Genomic DNA, 27960 nt, shown 5'->3' on the forward strand with positions numbered 1-27960 from the left:
GCAATTCTTTAAGATAAAAAATTAATAATTATGAAAGTTTGAAATCTTTACCTGAATAAAGATTAATTTTTCCTTATTTCCTTAAAAAAATCACTTATTAATGAGTTTCTTTTTAAAAAATAAATTAAATACTCTAAAATTTGAAAGTGACAGATAAAAGTTGGGTTATGTTTTCGTTTCTTCTTCAATTTCGGGGAAAAATAATAATAATAATAATAAAATTTATTACTTACCTTTTTAATATATTAAATTATTAATAATTAATTAAGGGTTATTATAAATAAAACAATTTTATTTTTTTGAAATAAAAAGTTTATATTTTTTTGTTAACACGAATGCATATTCAGAACTAAACAAATAAAAACTAAATACGCATTCTTTTGGAGAGTTTATTTTTGACATTTCTTTTTGACTTTTATATATACAATTACATACTTTGTATAAGTAGGCCCTAATATGCGGTATAAAAGGGCTTAGAATAAAAATATACATCGTCATTAGGATCACGTATTCTTTTCTCATACTTACAATAATATTATTACAATATATTTTTTTTTTAATTATAATCTCAATGAAAATAGATATTTTATTTTATATTTTTTTGTCGGTTTTGGTAATTTTTTTTTTAATAACTATCTCGTTAATTTTTTCTTTTTAAATCTACTTAATAATAATTAATGGTTATAAATGATTCATTATTTTATTCCTTATTTAAATTTTACTTAATTTTAAGTTTTTTCACTTTAAACGTATAACTATAGTAATAGAATAATAATAATATTACACGATTTCTACAAGTTTTGTGTTCAGTCAATACCATTTTTTTTTTTTTCGTTTATTTATTATTATAATTAAATCATTTTTCTTTTAAACCTTTTACATTAAAACAAAAATTTTAGTGATTTTTATCGTTTTAGTTGGCAGATTTATATTCGGCGGGAAAATTTGAAATTTAAATTAATTTAATTTATGTAAAAGGTTAAAGACCCCAATTTAATCTATGTCATGTTTATTTTTATTATTTTTTTTTTTTAATTTTTAAATACACAACTACTTTATTATAAAAATAAGGTATTTTTTATACTTTTCGTCGGATTTCTTCGTTTCTTTTTCCATTTAGTTAATTTAATTACTTCTTTTTTACATACAACGCAAAAATTAACCGGAAAATTAAAAATTATTAAATTTTAATACTTTTTTTTTTTTAGAATTAGGCTTTTTTGGCTGATTTCGATCGGAAACTGTTTTTAATATTGTCACAGCCACTTTCCAAAAACAAAGAGGTGGGTTAGATATTTTTTACGTCCTAGTACAAGAAAAAATCTTTTGCCGATCGATTTCGATTTAACTTTTTTATCTTTTTTTTTAGAATATTTTTTAGAGATACCTTAATTAATTAATTTAAAAAAAAACGGAATGTGACGGTAGACTTTTTTAATTTTAATTTTAATTTTAACTTTTCGTTTTAAAACGATCACGTGCATTGCATCCAGTTAGGATTACAAGGGCAATAACACGTTGAAGGTATCACTGGATGATAAATAATTCCGTTATAAAGAACTGGTTGAGGTTGTGTCATCATTCTTTGTTGATCCTGGCAAAGAACTTGCCATGCTAAGTTATCTATTAACGATAAAGTTTGTCGTCTCTCGTGGCCCATTAAGCAAACGGTTGATTCTTCGACGACTTCTCTCAGCAGCATCAAGTATTGATGCTTCAAGCTCTCCTCTTCGGCCCCAACGAAGTGATTCCATAAATAATTCTCAAGTTTAGCTCTTTGTTGGCCAATATCGGGAAAGTCTATAAAAAATCTTGAGCACATGTACCTTTGTAACGTTTTTATATGATCAGGATTAGCGGGTCGATAATTTTTCACCAATAAATTACAGTACTTTAACAAACCACCACCTCTAATTTCCTCCGGGTGCCGCGTTGAGATCAATTTCTTTTGTAAATGATAAAGCGCCTCTTGGAAATCGCCATAAACAGACTCGCCGTTTACAGTCGGATAAAAATTTTCACTTATCGGTAATTCACTACAATCATAAAATTGCAATAACGACCCAAGAATTATTTGAAACGAATCCACGGAGAATTCAAATTGCCGCCTCATCGTATCGACGAATTTTAATTCGACATTTTTATGCCCGCGGGAATTCCCCAACGAAATTAAAGACCATCTATCACCGTCGTTTACCTTAACCATTTTGCTTACGTAAGCTTCTTTTAAACTACACGTTGATATCCTTTTTCGACTGACACCGTCTGGCAATAAATCGAATAGCGAACTTAAAACGGCGGATTTAACGCGATCGTAATTTCTTCCACTTGATAATTCGACACCGAAAATTAAATCCAAATCGTTATATGGTTGTGGTTCGGTTGTTAAAACGTGCGATGCTGCGCCACCATTTAAACGAATATCGCGCACTCTCATTCCGGCACCACCGGAAGCTGTATCCGCCTCTAATTTACTTCGAACGACCGTTACAAGATCACGAAGTCTTACTTCTAATGTTGGGAAATTTCCACGTCCGTGAATGCTGACGATCTCATCCATAACGTTATTTAATTTACGCACTTGTTCATAACTAAGGACTGCTTGACGTTGTTGGGACGAATCCATCGGTTTCGAAATGTTTATGGGTGCAGAGTCTGGACGGTGCCTTGATTCGGGCTCGTCAAGAGGTGAACACTGAAACAATAAAAAAATTATTTGTAGTTACATTTTAAATAACAAAAATTGAAAAGATAACGATTTTTATTGATAAAAATCTTAATTAAACTATCTCCAATTTATAAATAAATCAATTTTATCATCAAAAATGAGATTTAGTGCAATTTAAAGTGGATAGTTTTATCTATTGATATAAGCACAAATATATTCACGTGGAAAATCATATTCGGAATAAAAAATGCTTCAAAACGAGTACAAACACGACAGGGTTATCTTCAAAAATAAAAAAGATAACCTACAAGCCAAGATAAATCTCAACGCCATTTTAAGAAAATTCCAGCAGTTTTTTTTTAGATTAATAAACCCATTTGATGTCGTTTTAAAACATTTTTACTTTAGATTAGGCTTCCACATCAATTTTTTTTAAATTTAACATAATCAAATTGGACAAAATCGTTTTTTATTGACATTAACATACAGAAAATGAAAAATCCTTTAAAACGAGTCCAAACTCGATGGGGTTATCTTTAAAAATAAAAAAGATAACCTATAAATATAGATTGTCATAGTCGCCATCTTGAAAAAAAAATTTTTAAGGTAAACCCATCGTGTTTAGTGTCATTTTAAAGGATTTTGTATCTAGATTATGATTTCTTGAATAAAACTAACCCAACTTAATTTATTATTTTTAATTAAAATATTTTTTTTATTGTCATTTTCTTGTAGGTTGTGAAAAATGCTTTAAAATGAGTACAAACTCGATGGGGTTATTTTTAAAAATAAAAAAGATAACCTAAAAATTACGTAGCCATCTTGAAAATAAACCTAAGTTATTTTCTAAAGTAAACCCATCGTGTTTGGTGTCATTTTAAAGGATTTTTAATATAAATTATAATTTCTCGAGTAAAATTCAAAAATTTGTTTTTATTCGAATCAACCTAACCTAACTTAATTTATTATTTTTAATTAAAATATCTTTTCATTGATATTTTCTTGTAGGAAGTGAAAAATGCTTTAAAATGAGTACAAACTCGATGAGGTTATTTTTAAAAATAAAAAAGATAACCTAAAAATTACGTAGCCATCTTGAAAATACACCAAAGTTGTTTTTAAGATAAACCCATCGTGTTTGGTATCATTTTAAAGGATTTTTTATTTAGATTATGATTTCTTGAATAAAATTCTAAAATAATTTTTTTTTGAGTCAACCTAACCCAACTTAATTTATTATCTTTAATTAAAATATTTTTTAATTGTCATTTTCTTGTAGGATATGAAAAATGCTTTAAAATGAGTACAAACTCGATGGGGTTATCTTTAAAAATAAAACAGATAACCTAAAAATTACGTAGCCATCTTGAAAATACACCAAACTTATTTTTAAGATAAACCCATCGTGTTTGGTATCATTTTAAAGCATTTTTTATCTAGATTATGATTTCTTGAATAAAATTCAAAAATTAGTTTTTTTTTGAGTTAACCTAACCCAACTTAATTTATTATCTTTAATTAAAATATTTTTTAATTGTCATTTTCTTGTAGGATATGAAAAATGCTTTAAAATGAGTACAAAGTCGATGGGGTTATCTATAAAAATAAAAAAGATAACCTAAAAATTACGTAGCCATCTTGAAAATACACCAAACTTATTTTTAAAATAAACCCATCGTGTTTGGTATCATTTTAAAGCATTTTTTATCTTGATTATGATTTCTTGAATAAAAATCAAAAATAAGTTTTTTTTAAGTCAACCTAACCCAACTTGATTTATTATGGTCATGTAAAATATTTTTTTTATTGTCATTTTCTTGTAGGATGTGAAAAATGCTTTAAAATGAGTACAAACTCGATGGGGTTATCTTTAAAAATAAAAAAGATAACCTAAAAATTACGTAGCCATTTTGAAAATACACCAAAGTTATTTTTAAGATAAACCCATCGTGTTTGGTATCATTTTAAAGGATTTTTTATCTAGATTATGATTTTTTTTATATAAAATATGATTTTTGAGTCAACCTAACCCAACTTAATTTATTATTGTCATCTAAAATATAGTTTTTATTGACATTTTCTTGTGGGAAGTGAAAAATGCTTTAAAATGAGTACAAACTCGATGGGGTTATTTTTAAAAATAAAAAAGATAACCTAAAAATGTCGTCGCCATTTTGAAAATAAACCTAAGTTGTTTTTTAAAGTAAACCCATCGTGTTTGGTGTCATTTTAAAGGATTTTTTATCTAGATTATGATTTTTTTATATCAAATTCAAATAAAAATATTTTTTTTAAGTTAACCTATCTTGATCTTTTTAACTAAAATATTCTTTTAATTGGCATTTTCTTTCAGAAAATAAAAAATCCTTTAAAATGAGTACAAACTCGATGGGGTTATCTTTAAAAACTATAAACATAACCTAAAAATTTCGTCGCCATTTTGAAAATAAACCTAAGTTGTTTTTTAAAGTAAACCCATCGTGTTTGGTGTCATTTTAAAGGATTTTTAATCTAGATTATAATTTCTTACATAAAACTCCAAAAAAAAATTTTTTTATCTCAACCTAACTTGATTTTATAACTAAAATATTTTTTAATTGTTATTTTCTTATAGGAAATGAAAAATGCTTTAAAATGAGTACAAACTCGATTGGGTTATGTTTAAAAACTATGAACATAACCTAAAAATTAGGTCGCCATCTTGAAAATAAACCTAAGTTGTTTTTAAGAGAAACCCATCGTGTTTGGTATCATTTTAAAGGATTTTTAATCTAGATTATAATTTCTTACATAAAACTCCAAAAAAAAATTTTTTCATCTCAACCTAACTTGATTTTATAACTAAAATATTTTTTAATTGTTATTTTCTTATAGGAAATGAAAAATGCTTTAAAATGAGTACAAACTCGATGGGGTTATCTTTAAAAACTATAAACATAACCTAAAAATTAGGTCGCCATTTTGAAAATAAACCTAAGTTGTTTTTATGATAAACCCGTCGTGTTTGGTGTCATTTTAAAGGATTTTTAATCCAGATTATGATTTTTTATATTAAATTCAAATAAAAATATTTTTTTCAACTCAACCTAACGTAACCTAACATGATCTTTTCACTTAAAATCTTTTTTTAATTAATATTTTCTTGTGGGAAACGAAAAATCATTTAAAATGAGTGCAAACTCGATGGAGTTAACTTTGAACACAAAAAAGTTAACCTAAAAGTTAAGTAGCCATCTTGAAAATAAACTTGACTTGTTTTTAAGATAAACCCATCGTGTTTGGTATCATTTTAAAGGATTTTTAATGTAGATCACGATTTTTAAGTTAAAAATTAAAATTATTTCAATTAATTTTTGAAACTGGAATATTTTTGATTAAAAAAATTAACTAACCTAAAAACCTAGTCGCCATTTTGAATATAATCTAGGTTATTATTCAAGATAAACCGGAATCACTTTTTGAAATTAAAAAGAACCTTTAACAAAAAATTCTTTTTTAAGAAATCGCTTTTTATCAAGATTTAATTTCATTTTATCTCCGCTAGATTAACAGTTAAGGTGTCAAGATCGAATCGCGATAGAAATAAATTCTCTTTCGCTTTTAAAGCTTTTAGTAACGTAAGTTGTGTTTTACACATCAAGGCAATTAACTTTGCAAGGATGTTTATTTAAATCCAATCAAACAATTCGTTTTTCTTCGATATTTATTACTTATTATTCATTTTAATGAAAATATTTTCGAACATTCTAGAAACTTCACGCAGGAACATATGGAATCGTTTAAAACCGCATTTTTCGTAAATAATATTAGTGTTATTACGAAACCGGTGGTTTATAAACTAAAATAATCTTATTTTTATTTGATTTTAAATCATAAAAATATGATAATTAACCAAAAAAAATAATTTGTTTATAAAAATTACAAATAAAAAGTGGGGATATAATTATGTATATGAATCTTTTTGACTTACACACATGTTATGATGTTCTAAATTGATGTTTAAAAAATAAAAACGATCGAATTAGTTCACTGCCACCTGTTTTAAAAGCGTCGCGACGCAGAGAACTGATCTCCGTCTGGAAAACGACGTCGAAATCCATTGGCGGCGCAGACGCAAATTCAGGCGTCGTCATGGCGATACCAATTTCGTCGGGCGTCGCGTAAATGACGTCACGACGCCAGTATTACGTAGGTTGCATGAATGGGCGTTAAAGAAAATCGTTTCGGCTTTTTTGGGAATAATTAAAAAATGATTAGGAAATTTCCGTTACTTAAAAAAACGTGTGTTTAAAAATTAATCTAAAACGAGATTACAAAGCAAAATAATTTTATAATCTTATCTTATTATAAAAAATACTTCCGGATTGTTTTTAAAAAAAAATTAATAAATAATACGGAAATCGTTTCGTTAAAATTTGATTTAGCTCGATTAGAGTCGTTTAATTTCCGGTTTATCTTTATCGAAGATTTCGGATGTCCTTTTTAATAACAATTTAATAACGCGGAAAAATAATAATAACAATAAATAAAGATAATAAGAAAAGATAGGGAGTATTAAATTCTTTAGTCGTAATAAAAAAAACTTCAATATCGGAAAACAAAAAAAAATCGTTAATGGTATTGATAAATTATTTATCTTTGTTAGGTTTAAAAAAAATATATTTTTATTTCGCGATTTTATCTTGATTTGATTTGAGGCCAGAATCAGGGGAGCTAAAACAACTTGTTTAATCTCCCCCAATTTTTTAGTGTTCTATTTTAAAAACATTTATCATTTTAATTTAATAGGTTAAAAACATTATATATACAGGGTGGTTCAGTTTTTAATTGTTTCCGAGCTACGAAAAAGTACATTTTATCTTTTATTAATAATTTTATTTATAAATGATTAATAATCATCAACAATTATGAGGATTCACTGTAAATAAAACTTACAAGTTCTCAGAGCCAACTTTTAGAATAATTTTACCTAAACAAAGTGGTACATGGCACGATATTTTATTTTTTTACACGGAAACTATTAGCTTTAACGAAAATACTAAAGAGACAAAAAAGGACCACTAAAAAATGAGCTTTAAAACCCATATTTTTTTATGTTAATATCCCATAGCGTTAAAAAGTTATTAAAAAAAAATCAAGGGGGTGATGAATTTCATCCTCTTAGAGGGCGCTGGGGAAGTTTAAGGTATGCTTGAAAATAAGGTCTTAACCAGTAGTAAATACGTACAAAGTTTCAAATTTTACACTTTACTTATAGCCGAAATACAAAACTAAATGTAAAATTTTTGCTCAACTTTGATCGCTCATAGCTCGAAAACAAAAGAGTTGCGACCCTATGTTTATATAAAAAACTTGTGTTATTTTTGCAAGTACTACATCCTGGTAAAGTTTCCCGATTAAAAACTAAACCACCCTGTATAATATACATATAGGGTGAGTTATTATTATCCATGCGGACGATAGTTGTTTCTAAACGGTTTGAGAAAGAAAAAAATGTTTTATATAAAAGTTGTTTGACTCACCACTTTTTATTACGTAAAATTATTTTCCCTTATACAGGGTGTTTAATTTAAGCGTAACGGAGGGTATGTAGATTTTTTTAAATGAAACACCCTATATATTTTATCACATTATGAATAGCATTAAATTTGTTTATACAACCGTATATGTTACTAACTCATAGCGTTCATAGTTCCTGAGATATTCAATTGTTTTTCCAAATTGCAGGATCTTTTTAAAAACGATGTAAAAACGACATTTTTTCCAATTTTGTCTTGAAACTGTGTCAGATAATAGTCAAAGCGAGTAAATAAATGATAGTATCCAAAGATATTAGATACGCTATACAGCGTGTTCATAAAGCTTAGTTACTTTTGATGTTTTTCAAACGGCTTTTTCTTAAGATTTTTAAATGGAACATCCTGTATATTGTGTGCTGGTTGAATTGCCCATCAAGTTACCTAAGGACTATTCCGGTCATAGTAATAACTGCCAACGTCGAATCGAGCTTAACCACAATGGATAAGCAAAAAGTCGAAATTCTGAAAATGGACATCTTCAGGATACTACGTTTAGCTAAACCACCCAAGTCCAACTTGGTTCCAAGTAAACTCCAGGCCCAAAATAACTAGGACCTCATCATACTACCGGCGGACAAAAGAACAACTATAAGAACAAGATCACGAACTTGCTCAAGGACACAGACCAAATCGAAAATAGCGGCATCTTCAAAAGACTCCAAGATCAAGAAAACTCTAATCCTTCGAGAACAATCAAGTCTCCTCGCAGTATGCCGACAGGAGACTTAAATAGAGCCAAAATTGAAAATATCGTAAAACCAGCAAGTGCAATTATCTTGGTTATTATTATAGGTGGAGTATTATAACTAGGACATTATATGGACACTTTTTTACAGAGAATTTAATGACGTAGCCAAAAAAAATTTTTCGGTTTTAGATTTTGAGATATCATGATAATTTTCGTTTTTTTAAATGGAAACAACCACTGATTATTCGTTTATTAAATTCGTTATTTTTTTCTGATTACAAAAATATATGGTTTGACTGGTCTATTTGTTATTGTTTTAGAATAAAGCAAGAAATAAATTTTTTTTAGTGTCGTCAAAGAAATTAAATTTACAGTTTCCTGTAAATTATAACTAAAAATTTAAAAAAAAAACGTATTTCTGATATTTGAAACTAATAGATTTGTTGAACTATTTAATTTGTATTTGTGTTACACAAAAGTTCGAATAGATTGCATTATTTCACAATTTTTTATTAATATTTAATATTATTATTAAATGACTTAATAAATTATTGATAGATGGCGCTCATATATTTTTTAGTGTGTCAAAAGTGTCAAATTAAAAATCCTGTTTTTTAAGATGGATTATGAAAATTACCAAAAGCTTAATATCTTAGAATGTTACATATTAGAAAATAAAGTAAATTTTATATAAATTTTTAGTAGAATAATCTTTAGTTACATTACCGTCATTTACAGGAAACTGTAAATTTAATTTCTTTGACGACACTAAAAAAAGATTATTTTTAGCTTTATTCTAAATCAAAGAAAAAATAGACCTATCTAACCCCATATTTTTGTAATCAGAAAAAAATAACGAATTTAATAAGCGAATAATCAGTGGTTGTTTCAATTTAAAAAAACGAAGTTTCTCGAAAAACGAGATCATGACATGAAAGCTACTTTTTTTCTAACTCTTATAGTTTCCGAGATAGCCTATTTGGACATCGAATTTGAACCACCCTGTACAACATTTTTAAAAGAAAAAAAGGTCACAAGCAATATCGACTTACAATTGAAAATAACCGAATTATCAGTTTATTTTCATTTTAGCCTAGTTGCCTGTAAATGGCTGTGAAATAAGATTCGAGTTTATTTTTTTCATCGCCGTTTTGTTCAATACATTTTCGGGCATTCTTTATCACACGTTTTGTAGCTTTTAGAATTATTCTTCTATCAATGTATCTTATAACGTTTGTAATGCTATTCTGAAGTTCGATCAAGCTCGCGTATCTTCTTTTATAAACTTTATACTTGTCAACACTCTCACTTCGCAAAACTGATGGGGAGGAACTCTATCTTGTTATATATATATGTAACAAGATAGAGCTCTATATATATATATATATATGTATCGTTTTTGAAGAGTATTCATAAATAAGATATGATGTTTTTATATTTTTCGGCAAATATTTGTACCGAACCGATATGAGCTGGGGAGGCGTTCAAAGTTGTTGTGTATTTTTTATAATTTTTGTGTTTGTCCCGTTTTATTGCCAAATAAAAATATAACACTGTTGTTACTTTATAATTGTTTGCTTATGATAAAAATTTATTTTTCTGTGGAATTCGGTTTATGTCTTGTTTTTCGTTATTATCTCGTCTTTTCGACAATTTAGAAAGCTTTTGGTCAATTGAACCGATTCAAATTGAGTATCGTAGAAACGATTTCATTTAAAATGTTAATCATGTCCAAAAATAGTTATTTGTATTATAAGTAAAGAAAGTATACTTTTTTCTTTACGAATCGCGAATTTTCTAATCGAGGCGAAGCCTAGAAACGCGATGAGTAAAGAAGAAGTTACTTTTCTTTAAGAATAATACATGAAGTTTTTTCGGACACTCAAATTGTCGTTTCTGACGTTTCCCTCACTACAGCAACCAAACAAAAAAAATAAAGTAGTGATTCATCAGGACTTCATCAGGAGGTGTTATCAAAATCGTCACTAACATGTGGTGATTTACAGTTACAACAGTGTACATCAGGTATAAGCTTCTCTAATCTTAATAATTCTACGTTTAATATTTATTCTAATAAATAATTAATTGTTTATTTGGTTGCTATAAAGAAATGAGGTACTTTTCTTTACGATTTGTAATAAGGAAATATAGGCCATTTCCAGTGAGTGTCCGAAAAAGCTTATTTACATTGTATATCACCTTTAGGTTGGTAAAAGGTTTGGGGGATTTGTAATTCATGTTGGCAACTAACTTCACAGTGGATTGAAGAATGACAGGAAAACAATAAATGAGGTTATGGAATTCAGTGAAGACACTAATTTACTCTGGAACACCAAAAGAAACTAAAGTGAGGTTAGGAACGGGAATCTTGATCAATCAGAATTTTAAAAACAGCATTATTAACATCGAATATCAAAATGACGTTAAAACTGGAAAAATTGTTTATGCACCAGATGCTGGAAGGCCAGTTCAGGAAGGTTTAAATTTCTACGAGCAGCTACAATTTACAAGATACCCAAGCAGGACGAAATAATTGAACGAGAAGAATACAACGAGAAGAATACAAAAGAAATACTCGTATAAGAGTATTTTGTACTTACAATGAGTTAATTGGTAATCAACAACACGTACTTCCAACATAAACCTCAACACAAGATCACCTTCCATGGAAGCAGAGACACAGCATTTACGATAGACTACATATTGATGAATAGAGCGTTAAAATCAGAACAAATAGTAGATGTAACGTTAGCTTCGGATCATAACTCGGTAATGAGCAAATTTACCGGAATGAAAAAACCAGCAAAAGTAGACAAGGTATGCGACTCTACAACCAAGTTTAACATTGAGTCATTAAAATAGAAAATGAAAATAGAAACATCTCCTTTCGGAGATCAACATTATCCATGACTAATCTAAATCCTACCCCTTTTCCCAGTCTCTCCCTGTCTCCTTACGTCTCCTTGCTGCCACCACGACCCCCACCCATCGCCTTCCCTCCGCCCTCTTCCTCAACACTTGTGTCCAATCCATCACCCCCTTCCTCAACTATCTGCCCTCTCTTCATCTTCCATCCAATCTGTTGGCCTTTTCTTCATTCCCCTCCGATATCAGGTACTTTGGTAGCCCCTCTACTACAATTTCATTATATTTTGAATTGTACCTACTTTCTTTTATCGCCGTCCTTCTCTCTTACATTCTCACATCCCTGTCCCTGCTCTCCACTTGCTTCAAAATGTCTGTAGCACTCCCCCAAGATTTTACAATGCCCTCTACCTTCCACCCTTTCCTGAAAACGCACCGCTCGCTTACTCGCCTCCACCCTCACCTTATCCAGAAGCTCAACATGGAAATGTCAACCTCCAAAACAAAAAGCATGGCAATTGCTAGAGAACCACGACGATGCAAGCTAGAGTTGAATAACAATAATCTCACCATATAGAAACTTGAAAGAGAGTGTGAGACATCAGATGAGTAAAGCAACTAGGATAGTGGGTGCCTTAAAAATCATCTTTGGTAAAATATGTGCATACAATTGCCAGTAAAGTGAGGATATACAAGGCGTGTGTTAGAACTCAGCTGATAAGGCTGAAACTAAAAGGATGGCACATACAAACGATGTAAGAGTGTTGAGAGCAATAACAAGGAACACAAAAGACCAAAGAAGGAGTAATGAAATCAGAAAAGAATGCGAAGTAGTAGATGTAGTAAGATGGATCCGAGGGAAGAGAAGATTTTGGAGTAAACATATGTCACAGATGACGAATGATAGATTGGTAAAAATTGCTAGAAATGAAAGCCAACGTCCAAACAACCTCTGTGAAGGCCGCCTGAACGATATAAGGACTTTAATATCCTGAGTATTGAGAGTATGAGAGGAGGTGGAGTAAGATGATGAAACAAGTTATTAGCTTCCGCAAAGAAGAAGAAGAATAATGAAAATGTTTTAATTCCAAGACATTTGGATAAAAATCTCCGGGAATTTGATATAACTAGCCATGTATGAATGCAAACCTAATATATGTAGTTTTCTAATACGCATATTTAACCTTTCAACTACTTCAATAAAAATATACAACAATCTAGCACTGAATAACAATTGGCTAGCTTCATTGTTATCTTTCATGATGTATTCATTATTAAAAAACCTTTAAAATGTGTCCAAACATGATGCATTTATCTCAAAAAACAAAAAAGAGAATAAAACACATTAACCTTGAATGTTTCTAGTTTTAGGACTAGTGTCAGTTCTAGTTTTACACTTGCACTGTCACTAAAACTAACACAAGACCTAGAATTAGAATCATTCGGGTTTAGCCGTCTTGAGAGACGTGCGGCTAAACCCGAATGTTTCTAGTTCTAGGTCATGTGTTGGTTCTAGTGGCAGTGACAAGTAGCGCTAGTTAGCATAAGATATCACTATGTTGCATATTTTTATTGCACTAAAACTAGAACTAACACTAGACCTAGAACTAGAAAGTTTCGGGTTTAGCCGTGCGTTTGAAGATGTAAGAAGAATCGAAAACATAACCTAACTTTTATCTGTCACTTTCAAATTTTTGAGGATTTAATTTATTTTTTAGAAAAAAACTTATTAATAAACGATTTTTTTAAGATAATAAGGAAAAATTAATATTCATTCAAGTAAAGATTTCAAACTTTTATTGTTAGTATTTTTATCTTAAAAAATTGCTTATTTTCTAAATATTTGCTCACCCCATCTAGCGACAACCATCCACGTTAAGTCAGTTTTGACATTTAAACTTTAAGATTACATTACTTGCTAAAATTATTAAATTTTGCGAAAAACTAAGTTTAATTGAGCCAAAATCCCCATCAAAATACGTTTTTGGACTCCCAAACTATTCATTTATAGTGATTATGGGCTCTAAGAAGTGATTTTTCCCGAAATTTAAGAAGAAACGAAAACATAACCTAACTTTTATCTGTCACTTTCAAATTGTTGAGGATTTAATTAATTTTTTAGAAAAAAACTTATTAATAAACGATTTTTTTAAGATAATAAGGAAAAATTAATCTTCATTCAGGTAAAGATTTCAAACTTTTATAATAAATATTTTTTATCTTAAAAAATTACTTCTCTTCTAAATATTTGCTAACCCCATCTAGCGACAACCATCCACGTTAAGTCAGTTTTGACATTTAAACATTACGATTACATTACTTGCTAAAATTATTAAATTTTGTGAAAAATTAAGTTTAATTGAGCCAAAATCCCCATCAAAATATGTTTTTGGACTCCCAAACTATTCATTTATAGTGATTATGGACTCTAAGAGTGATTTTTCCCGAAATTGAAGAAGAAACGAAAATGTAACCTAACTTTTATCTGTCACTTTCAAATTCTTGAGGATTTAATTTATTTTTTAGAAAAAAACTTATTGAGAAGTGATTTTTTTAAGGAAATAAGGAAAAATTATTCTTTATTCAGGTAAAGATTTCAAACTTTCATAATTATTAATATTTTATGTTAAAAAGTCTAGAATGTGTCTAGTTTTACGTCTAATTTCATTTCTTAATCAGCGCTAGATTGTCGTATATTTTTATTGATCCGTTATAACGAGGTTTTTCAAATTATATTAACATGTTGCATCTTATGTGGGATAAAGTAAATAGGTTTCCATGGAAATATATTTTTGTATATTGCATCTCAAGTCAAATTCACTGTATAATAATATTTGAAATATTTTTGACACGTCGATAAAGTTAAATTGTCAAATTTCATCGTTGCCAACCAAAAATATTTAAAGGGCTTTTTATTTTAGTTCGAAATGAATTTTTTTAAACGAAATTATTGACGTGATAAATTTACTTAATACGAAAATAGAAAGTTAAACTAAAATCGTAGCGCTAAGGAATCTAAGGTTGAACTTAGCAGAGCATATTGTTTACTACCGAATCGAATGTGATTTGGTAATCGGTTCACATAGAATTGGGTCAATTTGGTTGTGCAAAAAAAAATTAAATTAAAAAAATCGAAAATACAACGTTAAGGAATTTGTGTTTTGCTTTAATTAAAATAGTTCATATTAAAATACGGAATTTTCTCTTTTTTTTTTATAGTTACTTTTTAGTTGTTTTTTTTTTGTTAGTTTAAGTTGGCGTGATGAATAGAACGAGAAATTGCGCGTTTTTTTTCGCGTTACGCAACGGAATTTAATCGTTTTTATTCTTTCTATTTTATTGGTATTATTTTTTTTTTTTTTGTAAACGAAATCGACCTTGATGTCGTACTTTTCATTTTGTCGTCGTCTAGCATTGTTATTATTACGTGTAATTTCGTAAAAAAAATATAAATAAAAATTTTAAATAATTCCAACGAGTGCAATAATAAAATTTAACGACTTTAAATAAACTTTAGGTTGGGTATGTTCGAGTGAAACATTAAATATTAAATTTTAACTATGCGGTTCTTCTTTTTTCTTTTAGTATTATTGCGAGTGCGAAACATATTTTCGATAATTTTAATCAGAGGAAGTTAAAAAAAGATTTAGTTTTTTTTGCGTTTAATTAATTTGAGTCAACGTGAATTTTAATTTTCCTGTTTCGATGATATTCACAGGAAATGAATCGAACCATACACAATTACACATTTTTTATTCATTTTTATTTTTGACGTCAAAGTTATTGCACTTTAAAGAAAAAAAAATATTAAGTATCTCTTAATTTGAAGTGCATTAGACCTTTAAGATAAACCGGAGTCATGTAAATATTTTTTTCGCTGATAATTCCAATCGTGGATTGTCTGGTCTCGTCGACTTATGCACAAATTTAATATAATTCAGATAAACAATCATTTTTTAGAGGAAATAAAGCAAAAATAATATTTTATCATATCCACCTTGACATTGAATAACATTAGCCACGCTCGGTATAGCTTTATTAAGAATCCCTACAAGTAATACATACTACAAAACCTTACAAAACACTTTAAAAACTCCTAGCTTTAATTTCATATCGAAATCACAAACGTTTTATCAAAAGTTTTGTCCCTCAAAATGTTTTTTCGTATCAGAACGAGTTTATTTTTAAACACCATCAACCGGTGCATGTACTCGATATCTGCATCTCAGGTCAATATTAGCATAACACGAGATTATTTTTTGGAGCTTAAAATACTTGTGCAAATTCATTTAAAATGCATTAATTATTTTGGATGTATTTAATCTCGTTTCGTTTTGATATATCTTTTTTTGTTTTCGAAATACTCGCTTTAATCGTGGAATGAAAACGTGCATTCGAAAATTTTCTACGACTCGTAACCTTGACTGAAAAACAGAACGATCGAGAGGCAAAATAACGAATTAATTAGTAAACCGCTGGGATTTTACGATTGATTTTAACGATTTTACATTTACCATAATCTTTTTGGCAAATTCTTGTAAAGTGTATCATTGTATTTAGAAGCACCCATGCTTCAAAGACTGACTTACCCCTCACTTCAGACATAATCATTCTTCAAGCAGAAGTTCTTGTTATAATTAATAAGGTTTTATGCCTCAACAAAGTGTATCTAAGGTCGCTCTCAGACTTCCTGGCCCGTTAAAATACTATTTCTTCCACATTAGACAAACTGAGCAAATTTTATTATCTAACACACAACTTATCATGCATCATTTTGAAGCAGATACTTTACGCTTTAATTTGAATTACTACATGATTCTTTTAAGACAACATTAATCTCGATTTCGACGAAAATTAAAATTTACATTTAAATGTTATTTTTGACATTTTCCTCACCCCCATCTAGCGTCAATTTTTTAATTTAGTTTTTATTTTTCTTCTAAAATAACTTGGATTTATTAAACTATAATGTTTGAAGATAAAAAGAAAGAAAGTTAATCTTTGTTCACGTGAGAATTTCAAATTTTAACATTTAATTTTATTTAAATCTTAAAAAACCCTGTTTTATTATCACGCCATCTAGCGTTAACCTCCATATTAAATCATATTTGACTGTCAAATTTTAACTGTTTAGCCCAATATCGGGTTTTATTAAAAAAAATAGTTTTAATGAAGCGAAAGAACCATCAAACTACGTTTTTGGACTCCTAAAGTATTCATTTAAAGTGAGTGTTTATTCCAGTAAGCGATTTTTCCCCTTAAATTGAGGAATTAATTTGACAGAAAACATAACCTAACTTTTTTAAGGGAATTAAAAATTATTGGTGATTTAAGAAAATCGATTTAATCTATTAAACGAAAAAAATGATAAGTAATTAATTTAAAATTAATAATTAACCCCCGTAATTTATAATTTTTATTTAAAAATTTTAAATAAGCTGATAAATAAAAAAGTTCATTTTTACACTCACGTCATCTAGCGTTAATTACCCACGATAAATCATATTTGACATTTCAAGCCACCGATTCATTTCTTATATAATTGAGTTTTATTAAAAAAATAAGTTTAAATGAAGCAAAAGAACCATCAAACTACGTTTTTGGACTCCCAAAGTATTCATTTAAAGTGAGTGTTTATTCCAGTAAGCGATTTTTTCCCTTAAATTAGGAATTGTAGTTTGACAGAAAACATAACCTAACTTTTTTTAAGGGAATTAAAAATTATTGGTGATTTAAGAAAATGGATTTAATCTATTAAACAAAAAAAATGGTAAGTAATTAATTTAAAATTATTAATTAACCCCGTAATTTATAATTTTTATTTAAAAATTTTAAATAAGCAGACTTAAATAAAAAAGATCCCTTTTTACACTCACGTCATCTAGCGTTAATTACCAACGATAAATCATATTTGACAATTGAAACCACCGATTCACTTCTTCCTAATATAATTGAGTTTCATCAAAAAAATAACTTTGAATGAAGCCAACGAAACATCAAAATACGTTTTTGGACTCCCAAAGTATTCATTTAAAGTGAGTGTTTATTCCAGTAAGCGATTTTTCCCCTTAAATTAAGAATTGTAGTTTGACTGAAAACATAACCTAACTTTTTTAAGGGAATTAAAAATTATTGGTGATTTAAGAAAATCGATTTAATCTATTAAACGAAAAAAATGGTATGTAATTAATTTAAAATTAATAATTAACCCCGTAATTTATCATTTTTATTTAAACATTTTAAATAAGCAGACTTAAATAAAAAAGATCCCTTTTTACACTCACGTCATCTAGCGTTAATTACCAACGATAAATCATATTTGACAATTGAAACCACCGATTCACTTCTTCCTAATATAATTGAGTTTTATTAAAAAAATAAGTTTAAATGAAGCGAAAGAAACATCAAAATACGTTTTTGGACTCCCGAAGTACTGTTTAAAGTGAGTGTTTATTCCAGTAAGTGATTTTTCCCGTTAAATTAGGGAATGTAATTTGACAGAAAACATAACCTAACTTTTTAAAGGGAATTAAAAATTGTTGGTGGTTTAAGAAAATCGATTTAATCTGTTAAACGAAAAAAATGGTAAGTAATTATTTTAAAATTATTAATTAACCCCCGTAATTTATCATATTTATTTAAAAATTTTAAATAAGTAGATAAATAAAAAAAGATCCCTTTTTACACTCACGTCATCTAGCGTTAATTACCAACGATAAATCATATTTGACAATTGAAACCACCGATTCACTTCTTCCTAATATAATTGAGTTTCATCAAAAAAATAAGTTTGAATGAAGCGAACGAAACATCAAAATACGTTTTTGGACTCCCAAAGTATTCATTTAAAGTGAGTGTTTATTCCAGTAAGCGATTTTTCCCCTTAAATTAGGGAATGTAATTTGACAGAAAACATAACCTAACTTTTTAAGGGAATTAAAAATTGTTGGTGGTTTAAGAAAATCGATTTAATCTATTAAACGAAAAAAGTGGTAAGTAATTAATTTAAAATTAATAATTAACCCCGTAATTTATTATTTTTATTTAAAAATTTTAAATAACTAAACAAATAAAAAAAGATCCCTTTTTACACTAACGCCATCTATCGTTAATTACCCACGTTAAATATTATTTGACATTTCAAACCACCGGTTCACTTCATCCTAATATAATTAAGTTTTATTTAAAAAAATAGGTCTAAATGAACCGAAAGAACCGTCTAAATACGTTTTTCGACTCCCAAAGTATTCATTTAAAGTGAGTGTGGATTCCAGTAAAGTGATTTTTCCCCTTAAATTAGAGAATGTATTTTGACAGAAAACATAACCTAACTTTTACAGAAGAATTTAAGATTATTGGAGATTTAAGAAAATCGGTTTGATATATTACAACGAAAATTTGGTAAGTTTAATTTTATTAATTCACGAATGTAATGCGAAGATTTTAATTCTAAACGCGGATTATTTTTAGAATCAAAATTTATAACATTGTTAGACTGATTATCTTTTAAGTTGGGGTGACTCTGGTCATTAAAATTTATGGGTCTTTGTAGAAATGAAATGCACATTTTACGTTTAAAATGTTAAAAAGTGAGTGTTAACTTTGTTTCTAGATAAGAATGAAACAATAATGTAATAGAACATAAAAGAAATTGATACAAAAGTTGCTGATAAACTAAATGTTATTCATCAATCAGCAAATAAGATTCTAATTTGGTTGGATAAAAAAGGTTCAAAGATCAAAATTCAAAGTTTTCTTATTTTTAATCGTTCTAATTTTAATCTCTATCATTTCTAATCATTTTTATTATTATTGTTTTTTTAAGAAAACACGAAAAAAATTTAAAAGAAAGGAATCGAAGCAATAAAGCACGTGACGTAGAGATATCCTACATAATTAGTCGGATGACGTACTTTCAAAAGATAACGCAGCCAAAGTAATAATTTTTTTAATTAGTTTCCATTTGGTAAACTATTTTAGTTGCGTATATGCGGTTGCTATCTTAGCTTAAATTCTTTTTAAAGTGAAAAGTAATTTTTCATTCATTTCGCTTTAAAATCGTTTTGAGTGCTCTTCGAATAACTAAAAAAACGTGTTCCCATTTCTTATTTTAAAACAAGATAAATACAATGAAACGAAAAAATAATTTTGTTTTAGGACTTTTATCTGGGTGGCAACAGTCCATTCAATTCAGACGTTAAACTGGCGTAGAGGCTGGTACCGTTCTAGAAATAAACGTTGTATTTTTAAAACTACATCAAGTTTCGACGAGGCGCCCGTGCGTTTTTTTTTCGGGTAGGACGAGAGAATCGGGTGAGAATTCGCGTGACTCACGAAAAATGTATTCAAAGAGTAACAAACTTGAAAGATTTAAAAATTGAAATCGAAAGTTTTTTGAATCAATGCCAAATAAAAAATTTTTTTTACTTTAACATAAAACAAAAAGAGTTAACAATCGATGGGACAACGTACTCGCAAACAATAGCTTGAACAAATTCAATTTTCCTCGGTGTTAACACTCCACCATCAAGGTCAATGAAAATAATTAAAACACTATTTTAACGTGCTTTGTTTTTTAAAATAACCGGCGAAAATGAACCGGTGTAAGTGAAAAGTTTAATGTACCACATCCAAATTAGTACATCCTTTCTTTTTTTGTATAATATAAAAGTATTTTGGACGTGGGCCAGTATCGGTGGCACAGAAAAGTTTAAAAGTCAGGTTCCTACATCGTAAATAGCATAAAGAGAAAAAGAAAATGCTAAAAAGAAGTTTAAAGTCTTTGACGTAGATTAAGTTATAATTTTGTATTGATTCAACACTTTTTATTCGATAACTTTTTGAATGAATAAGTAATTTCGATTTAATGAATGAATTAATCAATACTAAGCGAAAATCAAGTAAATTTGTTATCAATAAAAAGAAGAAGAAATAGAAAATGAATCTTTTTTAAGTCTAATCTAATCTTGTCCTACATAAAAAAAATAAGTTTTAGATTAAAAATTAATTTTAAATTTAATTTTCGATTTCAAAACGACGAAAAAAAAATTTTTTTTAATTATAACTAAACCAGATGATAATTTCTTGATTATTAACACATTATAAACAATGTGTATAACAATTTCTTATCTTAAGATAACCCTCGACTGGGTTGTATATTTTTTAAACATATTTTTTTTATGCATAACAGTTAACTTGGCAACAAATTTGATTAAAACACCAATTTGTATTATTGGATTATTTATTACAAAGTTAAATTAAATGTTTTTCTTCAACTTTACGAATTGACAGTAAACGACTTTTTAAAATAATTTATTCACGACGGTTAACTACACTTAACTAAAGTGTAGTTAAGAGTTTTTATTTTATTTAGTTTGATTGTTCGTAACCCAGTTCAAGTTCTTTGTACCCTCTACCCTCTTTCCTATAGAAAAATCGATGAAACTTGTAGAGGCGACGAGAAACTTCACCGGGAAAAGAGGGGATGAAAATGTAGGTCAATTAAAAGAATATTTGATATTGCTCCTAATATTAGTATAGATTACTTCTAATAACTTTCACTAATTCCCAATTATTGAAGTAGTATTTTTTAACCAAACTGAGATAGATATTGAGACGAATTAATATTGTTGGTAAGAAGTATTGTGAGAATTAGAAATTGTATGAATATTTGTTGCCGTTTCGTTAATGAGTTAGGCATTAATATATCTTTCTATATTTATTTACACATATGGGAGGGCGAAAGAACATGCGTGATTTGTCTGAAGCAGAAGACAGACGTCAGAAGATGACACAATCATCGGGGGAGCTTAGGTAGCTTTGTATTACTCTTAAGATTAAGTGAGCTGATGCAAAGACTCAAGAGAGATTGAACTCTATATAATACAGATTTAGCTTTAGCTATTGTAGGTTTTCGACGTTTGGAAAATCTTTATATCAGGTCAAAAATTCCTGCAGGTTCGTGTGCGTCTGCTGCATTGATGTGTATTTCCCGTTCTTCTCTACGGATCAGAAAGGTAGAGTCGTATCAACGCCGTTATACCGTCGTATTCTGTCGCATATCACGGATAGACCGAATAGGGCAAGGAAGGCAAGAAGCTCCTGATAACCGTTAAAGAAGATCTTCCGACTCCTCATTAAAGGAAAAATCACAGTCTATTATAGCCAGTTGTATAGCTAGCCTTGGTAGAGAGACAACACATCTAACATTTTTATGATCATGGAAGAAACTTAGCCAAACAGCGTATTGCCACCAAGTCTTTAATGAGATCAAGAAATTTTTGATTTTATTTTTCCAACTTATAATGGTCAAAATAATCGATGAATTTGCATAATATGCTGAGGAAACTACGATAATCGCTAAGTAAGAGGACTGTGAGATCAACTACGCTTCAGTCTAATGTAAGCTAGTAGTCAACGACATCCCCATCTAATAAATCATGGAATTTGTCTACCCAAGCAGAAGACCCTGAGATAGTAGACTCAAAAGTAGCAGAAATTAAGATCTTGAGGACAATCTCAGAAAAGACCGGGTGGGACACTACCTTAATCGCCAAGTAAGAGGGCTGTGAGATTAATTACACAGAGAATCCAGTCTAATGTAAGCTGGTAGTCAACGGCATCCCCATCAAATAAGTCAAGGAATTTTTCTGCACAAGACCCTGAGGTTGCAAACTCAGAAGTAGTAGAAATGAGGGTTTAGGACAAGAGATTTTGGCACAACCACGTTTGTAGACTTGCCGATAATTCTGCTTACAAATAACCAGTTCGGAACTAGACCACCAAAGAGATGAAGAAACAGCTGGTAGTCATGTCTCAGAAGATTTTCAGAGATAGATCTTTGCAGATCTTATAGATCGTCTTTACCCAACGATCTATAGCAAGAAGGGGATATCGACAAACATACTACACATACTCAGGTAGGCTTTGTGACAAAGAAACGTCCAGGAAGTCCAAGTGTTACCACTAGCCTCGAGACAAGAATGCCGTACGGCTGAATTGAACGGACGTGAATTGTGGCATGCGAGCCAACGCCAGTCATCTGCGGCGATGATCAAGAGAATGCTGCTGGGCTCGTTGGGCAACGACCAGTGAAGAAATTAGGGCAATCCAGAGAATTACTTTCTGAAGACAACGACCCGAGACGTCGCCGAATGACTGTAATAGATTGGCACAGCCAATTCCAGGATCTCTACATCGTTGCACTGCTTTGGGACGAAACTCTAAGATATTGCTTGAAAATCACGCCAAGGAGAAGAAAAAAAAAGTCATTTTTTTCTTAAATAGAGGTTCCATTATTATTGATGATATGTCAAAAAGCTTTTGTATTACTCTTAAGATTAAGTGAGCTGAAGCAAAGTATGTATTTCCTGGTCTTCTCTACGGATCAGAAAGCTTGACACTCAATCAATCGCTAGAGAGTCGTATCAACGCCGTTATATCGTCGTATTCTGTCGCATATCATGAATACACCGACTCACAAATGGCGAGGTGCTCAAACAGATGGGCATAGGGAAGGAGCTCCTGATAACCATTAAAGAGCGGAAGCTTCTAACATTTCTATGATTATGGAAGAAACCCAAGTCAAATCAAAACAGTTTACTGTCAAGTCTTCAATGATATCAAGAAATTTTTGATTTTAAGCCATCTTAATATTATGCCTAAAAGTAAAATCTTACACCAAGTAACATCTTCACACCAGGTGGAATCCGACAAGGCGATAGTCCATTTTTTTCAACTTATTAATAGTCAAAATAATCAAAATAATAAGAAATTAAGATCTTGAGGACAATCTCAGAAAAGACCAAGTGGGACAGAATTAAGAACTTTGACATAAGAAGCTAGTTCGGGGTTTAGAACAAGAGGACACTACGTTATGTGCGTTGACGACACTACGTTAATCGCCAAATAAGAGGGCTGTGAGATCAACTACACAGAGAATCCAGTCTAACGTAAGCTGGTAGTTAACGACATCCCCATCTAATAAGTCATTTTTAGGAATTTTTCTACACAAGACCTTGTGGTAGCAGACTCAGAAGTAGTAGAAATGAAGTTCCTGAGGACAATCTCAGAAAAGACCAGGTGGGATTGAATTAAAACTTTGACATAAGAAGCTCATTCGGGATTTAGGAGAGATTTTTGCACAACCACGTTTGTAGAATGTCAAATAATTTTGCTTACAAATGACCAGTTCAGAACTAGACTACCAAAGAGATGAAGAGACAGTGGCAGTCAACGTTTGAGGAGATTTTCCAATGTAGATCTTACTAGGAGCAATAGACCTAACCCAATCTAACCCAAAAATCATGAATGAAGATCTAGAAAGTGGAATAGATGAAATATTCTTGGACCTACATTATTCTGAAATCAAGAATGTTGAAACAACCGTCTTGTATAGGCTATACGTTAGAAACGTTATATGTTGACTTATAATATCAGTGTAGCAGCATTTTGCTCTCTAGGGGAAATAAGTCCTTTAATTATTATCTACTCCGTTTGAATCGTGGGATATTTTATATTTCAAGATTTGCCCACCGATCTTTTCCTAGGCATTGTAGCATTGAAATTTTTTTTTGTAGTCTCTTTGCCCATTGCAGTTTTTGAACTTTGATGAATCGTACATTTTTCTAATCTGATCCATATTGCATGTCTCTTCATTTCTGAGTATTTCTGCTGTGCTAACCTAACCTTTTTGCACATAATATTAAGATCGTATGTGTAAGTAACGAGTTGTACACTTCTAGTTCTTCTCTGCCAATGTTTATCTATTTTATATACTAAATTGAGAAAGATTTCCCTTAGAACCTCTAATAAATTTCTGAGTATGAACTGATTCTTAGTGGGTGCAGTTTTTTTCTTAACCCACCAACGCTTTATGCTATTTGATCGTTCTAACTAATCGTAAAAATTACAATTGGAAAAAAAATTTTGTAAAAAAATACTTCTAGATACAAATTTTGACATTAATGAATACAATTAGTCAAAATATATCATTGAAAAAATGTTTAGGTCAAATTTGGAAATTACAAGTCCTCAACGCAATCGACACAGCAAAAATTTTCTTCTTGAAACCGATTTTTGACTTTTCACACCATTAGTGACGTAAATGAACTAAGAATACTAGAAAGTTTCGGGTTTAGCCATGCATCTGAAAGCGAAAATTATTGAAAAGTTTCTGGACACTTCTGGACGTCTTTATAACTGTCTAGAAAGCGTTTAAACACTATTTGATAACTATAGAGACCATTAGAAAGCTTCTGGATACTTTTGGACATCTTTAAAGTCCCCTAGTTTATTACTAGAAGTAGAACTAACACTAGATTTAGAACTAGAAACATTTGGGTTTAGCCGTCTTGAGAGACGAACGGCTAAAGCCGAATGATTCTAGTTTTAGCTCAAGTGTTAGTTCTAGTGACAGTGTTAAGTAGTGTTAGTAAGCACTAGATGGTGCTAGATTGTATGTTGTTATTGATTTATTTGTTATTCAGCGCCAGATTGTTGTATATCTTTATTGAACTGACACACTAGACTTAGAACTAGTAACATTCGGGATTAGCCGTCTTGAGAGTCGAGCGAAAAATTATTGAAAAGTTTCTTGGACATCTTTATAAATCTTCTGGAAAACTTTATAACTGTCTAGAAAGCGTTTAAACATTATTTGATAACTATAGAGACCATTAGAAAGCTTCTGGACACTTTTGGACATCTTTAAAGTCTAAGTTTATTACTAGAAGTAGAACTAACACTAGATTTAGAACTAGAAACATTCGGGTTTAGCCGTCCTGAGAGACGAACGGCTAAAGCCGAATGATTCTAGTTCTAGGTCTAGTATTAATTTTAGTTTTATTTGTTATTCAGCGCCAGATTGTCTTGTATATCTTTATTGAACACGTAATTTTTGCGATACTTTAGCTTTCTAGGGTTAAATATCATTTCTGGCAGTAACTTTTTTTTAATAGTTAATGAAATTGATTGTGTAATTAAGGTTTAATGCCTTCTGGGTGATGTTCTTTAGTAGTTGATGAAGATCTTGATTGTTGCAATATCTCCTATTCACTTTTTGTAATATAAATTTGAACCTACATGATTATTCATTGGTTTATGAGTATCTCTTCTACTCGCCCACACTGCTTAATTGAAGAGATTTTACATAAATTAATATTGCTTATAACTTTAAATTACGCATAAATATTTCTGGCAGACAAAAACATGAATTTTACGAGTATTTAATTATTTATGTCTATCTTTTTTTGAAAACTGCATAGTTTTAATTTATGTGCACCTGTTTGACCTTGATATCTTCATCTTGCAGCGATTCTCAAGATATTACGATAAAACAACTTAATGTTACTACGATTTTATTCTGGTTTTTATACTATGTTTGATGTGTAACTAGTTTCGGTTAATGCCATCATCAGAGAAAAAAGTTAATTAATTATGAATTCGACTTTAAAGTCATGTTTAATTTAAATTTTAGTTGTTTTTGCGTAGGTTGAGTTATAATGATTCAATTGTGAAAAAATTTCAATCGATTAACAAATCGGTAAACGCAAATTAAGCACCGATTGAAAAAAAAAAGAATGAATTAAAATTGTGTACTATCGTGTTGGGGCCATTTCGATTCGTGGTCGTAAATCTTTACGTTTAAGTAGCTCACTTTACAAATGGGTTTGTTGAATCATTTCTTGCTTGTTCATTGCGTACGATTTTGAATGGACCAATTAAATTTAATTCGATTTTTTTTAATTTTTATTAAGTATTATTTTTTTACAACCTAATTTGCGTAATAACTACGACAAGGACGATTTTTTTTTGATATAATATAATATAATATTAATATCGAAGAATTCTAATCTAATCTAAACCCGTATTAATTTGCCCTGAACTAAATTAATAATATATTGCACAATTTTGCATAAATAATATTGAAAAAAATCGATTAAAAGGGGTATTTACCAGAAAGCGTTTTTGTTTCGATTAATCGATAACTAAAAATAACAACTACATTAGGTAAATTTTTTTTGATAAATCGATCTAATCAACAAAATATAAAAGAACATCGCAAAAATTAATCAGTTTATCGTCTCGAATGTATCGATAAGAATTAATTTATTTTAATGCGCTTTAATTTAGCAATTTGTGCGGCTCTTTTATGGACATGGAAAAATTGTAGAGTTGCACGTAGCCGTTACACATTTCCGGTTAAACTCACTATAATTTAGTCGGGTGAGGACAAAAACACAAATTAGTTAGACAATTCCGTACAATTTTCCACGTATAATTAAGATTTCCAGATTAGATTGGGGACTTACTTTTTTTAATTTATTACTTATATAAATTAAAATAAAACAAATAGAATTAACACAATTTTTTTTTGATTATGACTGATTAATCGGTATTATTGGTTAAAAAGCCATAGTTAAGAAGAAGAGAAAAAAAAACTTGTTGCATTAAGTGAGGCGACTGGTTCTCTTTGGTGAGGAGAGAGGCAAAAGATGTGACATAATTCCAACACAACCGTCCTTTCACTCTCAACGTCGATCTCTCGTCTCATTTTAGAATTAAGGTTACTTATCGGTTGCGAAACGATGAAAAATGTTTAAGCCTCATTTTTTAAGTTGATACATTTTGATGAGATAAAGTTTGCTTACCTGCAAAACCGCCAGCGCATCTTCAAAGTCCGACTCTTCCAAATCAGAAATTTGCACACCGTCGAAAATGTCTATTTGATCGGAAACTCCGCTCAAATCTGACACGACACTGCTACCGCAACTGTTCCCCGAATCCTCCATCGTTGAAAACATCTCCTTTTCATCCATTGCAAGTATCTCTTTTGAGCTCATTTTAATTTGTTTTTAATGAAAACCCAAAAAAAATGTCTTCAAAAAGAACAAAAATTGTTTAAGACAATTTACTTCTTTTTTAGTTCTTCACTAAATGAACGACCTCGTAAGGTCGGATTGAAGAGACACTTGGTTTTTTATTGATGCGGACACCCCGTTTTATTTTTTTTTGTATCGCGTTGCTGTTGCTTGTTGGAGGTAGACACAGATTACGATATGGCAGGATTGAGTTATGGCTCCTGCTGCCTCAACGTCGTCGGTCCGACCGCGACAGACGAGATCGCACTACTGCTTCCACCGGGTTCGACGTCGCGAACG

At 29.9% G+C, this 27960-nt stretch overlaps 1 protein-coding gene across 2 annotated transcripts; it reads right to left on the reverse strand.

The window, feature by feature from the left end:
* Positions 1-375: 375 nt before the first annotated feature.
* Positions 376-27960, reverse strand: LOC111414454 (terminal nucleotidyltransferase 5C). 2 transcript variants are annotated; one of them, XM_023045805.2, is made up of 2 exons: positions 27451-27960; positions 376-2695 (listed from the first exon to the last, which is right to left on the reverse strand). In XM_023045805.2, exons 1-2 carry the CDS (start codon positions 27640-27642, stop codon positions 1475-1477), a joined length of 1413 nt encoding a protein of 470 aa, XP_022901573.1. In that variant the 5' UTR covers positions 27643-27960; the 3' UTR covers positions 376-1474. The 2 variants fall into 2 exon arrangements, with proteins under 2 accessions (XP_022901573.1, XP_071051652.1); XM_071195551.1 differs by lacking the exon at positions 27451-27960 and adding an exon at positions 6639-6707.

Source organism: Onthophagus taurus, chromosome 3 (genome assembly GCF_036711975.1).
Source record: "Onthophagus taurus isolate NC chromosome 3, IU_Otau_3.0, whole genome shotgun sequence".
In the NCBI taxonomy this organism is placed as follows: Eukaryota; Metazoa; Arthropoda; class Insecta; order Coleoptera; family Scarabaeidae; genus Onthophagus; species Onthophagus taurus.

Excerpts from the sequence above, each read along its gene's own strand:
- LOC111414454 (XM_023045805.2), bottom strand. The coding sequence starts at position 27,642 with ATGAGCTCAAAAGAGATACTTGCAATGGATGAAAAGGAGATGTTTTCA. Across the intron at positions 2,696-27,450 it reads ATGCGCTGGCGGTTTTGCAG|TGTTCACCTCTTGACGAGCC; the intron begins GTAAGCAAACTT and ends TTATTGTTTCAG.